General features: G+C 33.9%; 1 protein-coding gene and 1 non-coding gene across 3 annotated transcripts in view; one reads left to right on the top strand and one right to left on the bottom strand.

Annotated features, from left to right (window-relative positions):
- The window catches only part of LOC107628003 (putative disease resistance RPP13-like protein 1), a 20323-nt gene extending 14552 nt beyond the window's left edge, over window positions 1-5771 (top strand). The window contains exon 2 of one of the 2 annotated variants that reach the window (XM_021116591.1): window positions 2702-5771. In XM_021116591.1, coding sequence (XP_020972250.1) covers window positions 2702-5517 — 2816 coding nt within the window. In that variant the 3' untranslated portion in view covers window positions 5518-5771. The remainder of the gene's footprint in view (window positions 1-2701) is intronic. The other variant, XM_021116590.1, reaches the window with a different exon arrangement.
- On the bottom strand, window positions 6530-6602 carry TRNAR-CCU. Its single transcript has one exon. It is a non-coding gene; the product is annotated as a tRNA-Arg (tRNA).

The following is a 7101-nucleotide window of genomic DNA, read 5'->3' as shown; positions in this document are numbered from 1 at the left end:
ATTATAATTAATTGTAAAAAATTTTAATTTTCAATCTCTTTTCTACTAAAATTTAAGATCCATCCTGTCCAAAACTTTTTTTATAGATAAATTGTGATAAGTGGCTGGATATTAAGTTTATCATAAAGATTCATAATAGTACCAAAATTTAATAACACAAATTACACTAAACCAATTATCACCATTTAGTAAGAAAATAGAAATTTTAAGATCCAACCAATCACCAAGATTTAGTAAAAAATGACATAATCACTAAACTATAGTAATAGATTCTCATTATTTAGTATATTTATGTAAAAAAATAAATATATACAATAATTCTTATCGAATCAATCACTTATAATTATTTATAAAATCTTTACATATTTTATTTAAGATTAGAGATGAGAGTAAGTTAAACCAAACTAACCTCAAAATTCAAGTTCAGGTCATCAAAAATTCACTATCCGAACTTAAACTCACGAATAAAAGATCGATGACTATAAAATTTTATATCAAAACATTAATTAAATTTATTACATTTTAGTTCATCTTTTATTCAACCTCTAATAAAATAAAGAAAAATATTTCAATTTAGATATGACAAGATAAAAAGTAATGCACAGTTGCACACTCATTTTAATAGGCTTTAGTACTAAAAAACCCGGAAATCTGACCTAATATAAATTGTTGTTTTTAAATTGTCACCAAAACACACTTGTTGTTTTTATATTAAGTTAGACTAAAATTTGAATATTTAAAATAAGTCTAACAAAAATATTAATATTTTATTGCAATACACCAATCACTGTTACAAATTACAATAATCTACACGGTATTTTGTTTCCATATCCAAGGTCCATCAAACCATTAAAAAAAAAAATTCTTAACCCAATATTTTACAATCGGCTCCCCAGGCAATTAGGCAACCGACTTCCCACTATGGCTTGATGCGTTTAGGAAAACACAAGGGTAATTGACAACATGGTGCTTTTGGATAAGGGTATCACAGGTTGAAGGTTTTCCTTGCACTCTCTTTTTATGGAGTATATTGCAGATTTCTGGCAATCAATCATGTCCATTACAATATTTTAATATAGATCTGAACGCCTATAAATAATGGAATAGCAGATTTTCAATAAAGTGGTTTGGTACATGTGAAAACTTTCCAAAATTATAAGGATGTTTTCAAAATTACAAATTACACGTGAAGACAAAATCCTGACCGAATACCTTATCGTACCTGCTATAGCGCTATACCAATAAAGTAAATGGTATATGTGAAAATTTTCCTATTTTATTATGAATATGAAACATAAACAGCTCATGAATCATGATTATTTTTGCTTTAACACAATTTCTACAGAGACTACAATTTTCCATTGATCCTTCAAAAGTTAGTTGGAATTTTCCACGCCTTGCTTTCACATTGCATCTTTCAAAAGATTGCTAGGACATGATTAAAGGTTTTAAGCAATTACATTGCACCTTCCAAAATAACAATTAACAATAACAATTAAAAATTAGAAGTATAGTGTTATAATTAAGAGCCAGCAAGACACTCCACTAAATTTTTTTAATGTTACCACTGAGACCCCGAGTCAATTGACAATTGCCTTTGTCTTTTTGCCAACAAATTATGGCGTGAAACCATCTATGAACCTTACATTATTTTATTACTTAAGGTGTCTAGGGAAATGTTCCTTTTGAAAAAAAAAGAAAGAAAATATTGCTATTTTAATAATTTGTTTCATCATTCAAACAAGAATTTACAAAAATCATGAGTTACTACTTTGAAATTTAAATTATTTTAAGTTACCTCAGAGACTTGCCTGACACCTTGGTTGTACACTTGATTAAGAAAACCACTCTATCAAGTTCACTCTACCCGGCAACCATTGTTCTCTTACCTTTCTCTGAAAATCCATTCACTTTGCTGTTGTTGTTGAGATCATACCATGGCTGGTGCACTTGTAATAATAATAATAAAAAAACTGATTGCTGGAATTTAATTATGATAGTGACAAGTTTTTCCCCCTCAAGTTTTATGTAAACATGACCTAAGGCTCCTTTTAATCAATATTTTATTTCATTTACTAAATTATATATTATATTAATCCTAAAGCCATTAGTTAATCTAAAAAGAAGTTTTACAAAACAAAAAATAGAAAAGGAGTGTGAACAAATTCATGCTGGAAATAAAGCAAAAATATCCCCACTATAAGCCTGCTTTATAAGTCTTGTTATGTTTTGTATTTTTGGTCCAACAATTACAAATCAATATTCTCTTATCACACGACCTCTCCATGTGAAAGGGCCATGCTCACCATCAAAACTTTCAGTGATTGGTTGCCGTATACATCAAAAGGTGGCATGTCATGTCCACATTGATAAGCCATGTGAATTTGTCTCCAAGACCATAAACTCATCAAGTCAATTTCTCTATTATTTGAGTGCACTTTGAAAAATATCTTTCACTTTTTTAGTTTTTACTGTAACGATATCATCACCACCACACAAAACACAACAAATAATTAAACATGTAAGGACACTGCGAACACTTAACTGTGCTTGAGAAAACCCAGATATTTGAGTGCATTGCTATCTACCTACAACCACTTCCCGAGTCACCTTTCTTTCTTTCTTTCTTTCTTTCTTCTCTTTTGTTGTGATCTCATCATCCCCTGAACTTGAGCCTCAATCATGGCTGCAAAACTTCAGGGTAGAGCTTATCTCTCTTCCTTTGTTGATGCTGTTTTGAACAAGCTGTCTTCCCTCGATGTCAACTCAACCCCAGAAGCAAAGAGGTTAGCTGACCAGAAGTTGTTTCGAAGGCTGAGAGCGAGTCTTCGTGCCACTCGACCTGTGCTTGATGATGCTGAGCAGAAGCAGATCCGAGATCAAGAAGTCAACAAGTGGCTTGTTGATCTCCAAGATGCTCTTTATATGGCTGATGACTTGCTCGATGAACTCTCCACTAAAGCTGCCACTGCCACTCCCACTCCCACTCAGAGGGATCCAGGTAACTCTTCTTCCTGGTCTCACTATGTTGATTCAATTTTGGAAGATAGTGATGACGATGAGATGGGGGTAGTGACTAGCATGCAAGACATAGTTGACAAACTAGAGTCTATTGTTGAAGAGAAAGATGATCTTGATCTGAAACAAGGGGTTGCCAAAGATCTGGAGGACATGTCATGGAGAATTCAATCATCCCTGATTGAAAGTTCTGATATATATGGCAGGAACGATGACAAAGAGACCATCATAAAATTTTTGTTAGACGACACTTGTGATGATAATTTGTCTGTGATCTCTATAGAAGGTATTGGTGGAATCGGAAAGACTACTTTGGCTCAATTGGTTTACAACGATGCCAGAGTGAAGAAAAAGTTTGCCATTAAAGCATGGGTGTGTGTTGCAACAAAATTTGACCCGGTTAATGTTACCAAGGCTATAATGGAAGACATAGCTTCTTCTCCTTGTAACATGGTTAACTTGAATTCAATTCAAACAGAATTGAAGGAAAAGTTAACTGAAAAGACATTTTTGGTAGTTTTAGATGATGTTTGGGATAATCAGCAAAACTTGTGGGACAATTTTCTAAAACCTTTTTTGAGTGGGAATAAAGGAAGTAAAATTCTTTTAACTACTCGTACTAGAAATGTTGATTCTGTAATGTCAACTACAAATAGGCATTACAAGTTAGATATATTGTCCGACGAGGATTGCTGGTCTTTGTTTTTGAAACATTCATCTATTTCTACTAGTTCTAGAGAATATGTAATCTTAGAACAAATTGGTAAAAAAATTGTTGAAAAATGTAAGGGATTACCTTTGGCTGTGAAGACACTCGGGGGTTTACTGCGCAATAAGGATAATGTAGAAGACTGGGAGAATATACGGGAAAGTAAAATTTGGGAGCTTTCTGAAGATGAGAGTAAGATTGTTCCTGCATTAAGAGTTAGTTATCACTATCTTCCTTCGCATTTAAAGCGGTGTTTTGTTTATTGCTCATTATATCCTGAGGATTATCAATTTGACAAAGAGGAATTAATCTGGTTGTGGATGGCTGAGGACTTCGTACAAACAATAGAAAGTTACACATTGGAAAATATTGGTCGTGCATATTTTGATGAATTAGTTGCAAGGTCATTTTTTCAGCCTTCTAGTGAAAATGCTAGCTTATTTGTAATGCATGATCTTATGCATGATTTAGCAACATTTTTTGCTGAAAAATTCTATTTCAGAGTCAGTGAATTAGGAGATCCACAAAAGATTTGCAGCAAAACTCGTCATTTGTCATATATGGTAAATCCTCGTGATCCAATTTTAAGACTTGGAGAGGCCTGTAAGGGAGCAATACATATGAGAACCTTTTTGGATGTACGTTTTCCTCATCAGCCAGATGGATTAATTAAGTTAGAAAGTGATTTTTGGCTCTTACAATTACAAACGAGGTGTTTAAGAGTTCTGTCATTTAAATGTTTTCCTATTGAGTCATTGCCTGTTTCAATAGATAAACTGATCCATTTGCATTATTTGGATCTCTCTCACACACCTATCTTGACATTGCCTGAGTCATTGTGTAAATTATACAATCTCCAAACGTTGAAGTTGAGGTGTTGTCAGAAGCTGGAGATGCTTCCTAGCCGGATGCAAGATCTTGTGAACCTGCGCCATCTTGATATAGAAGATGATTTTCAGTTAAAAGAGATGCCAAAAGGCATGAGTGAGTTAAAGCATCTGAACTACTTAAGTAATTACATTGTGGGGAAGCATGTGGATAATGGGATTAGAGGATTGGGAACACTTGACAATCTTCATGGCTCACTTTGCATTTCCAAATTACAGAATGTGAAAGACAGCGGTGAAGCTTTGGAGGCAAAGATGGGTAACAAGAAGCACATCATCATTTTAGACTTGAAATGGCTTCCCAATAATGACGATGACGATGACGATTACGACATGGATGACGATGGGGAGGATGATGGTGATGATGATGATTGTGGTGGTGGTGGTGGTGGTGATATTGTTGATGTTGAAAAAGAGAGAGAGATACTTGAGAAGTTAGAACCTCACCGAAAATTGAAGGAGTTATCAATTTTTAGTTACAGGGGTGAAACATTCCCCGATTGGTTAGGCCTTCCTTGCTACTCCAATATGACTAAATTGAGTTTTTATTTTTGTAAGAATTGCCGTCAGGTTCCTTCACTGGGACAGTTACCGTCTCTGCAGCATCTGTTGATATGGGGAGTTGATGGGTTGGAGAGAATTGGTGGTGAGTTTTACAACAACGCTGAATCATCTCATCAGGGGACACCCTTCAGATCTCTTCAAACTCTGGTATTTCGTGATATGCCTTGCTGGCGGGAGTGGCATATTCCTGATGGGTTTGATGGATTTCTGAAACTTAAAAGCCTTTCAATAGAAGACTGTCCGGTGTTAAGCGGAGATCTACCTGCTCACCTTCCGGCTCTGGAGGAACTTACCATTGGGACTGCCATTCGTTCAAGTTTCATGGTCAACCATTACTAGTTCATTAAGTCCAAACTCAGTTTTACCAAGGAATACCCTGAGTTTGAGTTGGGAACTTAGAATAAGTGTTGGTTGTAACACCATTCTGTATATTTTAGTTAGGGTGTTAATTTCTGCTTTGCTCTTTCGGTTTGAATCTGTTTCGAATCTCTTATTCTATTGGCTAGTTTCCTCGCATATATAAGATTGCCTTTTGTATCTTATGTATAATCAATGAATGAGGTTATTCGGTTTCATATCATTTATCTCACATAGTCCTGAAGCTTTTTCTTTCTACACATTTTATGTTGCAGCACCTTCATCATGCCTAGTGTCAATAGAGGGCATTAAGATTCCTAAGAAACAAGATAATTTCTGTTTGCTTAGTTTGTTGAGTATGCAGTTTTTCTTTACTCACTATTTGTAGTGTAAATTTGTAAATTGGAACAAACATTATAATGTCGATGTTTTCATTCTAAATGTGATAGGAAAATGACGCTAAAGGAAAAGATACAAAAGTAGGTCAAGTATGGTGCATTAAAGAAGAAAAAATGAGGCTTACTATGTATTTGAAAGAAGGAAATCTAAGTAGAAAGCTCTTCTTTTGGAAGCATTTTTTCGAAAAGCATGAATGTAAGAAAGGCAGTACACGTGACCAAAGAAAACTGTAAGAAGGCAACTTCAAATTTGGAAAGTGTTGTATCATTCTTCTTGTATTCTGGATATTCATCAAGTGTGTGCTTTCACTGCTTTGTGTTGAGTGAAAAGACAAATGAAGAAACTAGTTAATTTAATATGCATTAAGTTGTTTTAGTTTTTGTACATAAAGATGTAGTATCAGATTATGAACTAGTCTCTTAATACAGCGGTATAGTATATTATGTTCCATATACAGACTTTCCTGTAAAAAATTCATGCTAGAAAGAGCAACAAGAACATGTTTTTCATTTGTTAATTTGATAAAGAAAGCCTGTGTCTATGCGCTAATGTGATGAGTGCACAGTTCAATATCTTTGAGGAAAAAACAGTGGATCGCGCCAGGTAGGGGTCGAACCTACGACTTTCTGCTTAGGAAACAGACGCTCTATCCACTGAGCTACAGGCGCTTCTTAGAAGTTTATTTCTTATTTAGTTTTTGAAGATTTTTGTCATTGATCACAGATAATATCCTTCTTAGTATGAGATATTGTGTTATATTTTCACTTTTCAACATATTAGTGTCATGTACCATAGGTAATATAATATGTTTTTGGGTGTTTTATAGAGACAAACAAGATGCTTCTTCATATGGATATAGATATGCATTTAATATCCTACATATACGGTGACACTAATATGTCTATATTGATGCTATCGTATTTTAGTTTACCTAGTACATGGCATTATTCCCCTTGGTGTGCTCACTAAATCTTTCTTAACTATTTTAAAGTTCATGTTAATAATAATAATAATAATATGGGTTAATTATGATTTTGGTCCTAACGTAGAGCCTGAAAATCGATTTCGTTTTCAACTTTTTTTTCGCTACAAAATGGTCTCCAAAATTTTAGTTTATTTTAAAATCAATATTTTTATCAATTTTTTTATTTTTTATTACCAAATTAC

This window comes from Arachis ipaensis, chromosome B02 (assembly GCF_000816755.2).
Source record: "Arachis ipaensis cultivar K30076 chromosome B02, Araip1.1, whole genome shotgun sequence".
In the NCBI taxonomy this organism is placed as follows: domain Eukaryota; kingdom Viridiplantae; phylum Streptophyta; class Magnoliopsida; order Fabales; family Fabaceae; genus Arachis; species Arachis ipaensis.
The sequence above is the reverse complement of the archived record's forward strand: the minus strand, read 5'-3'. Positions and strand labels throughout refer to the sequence as shown.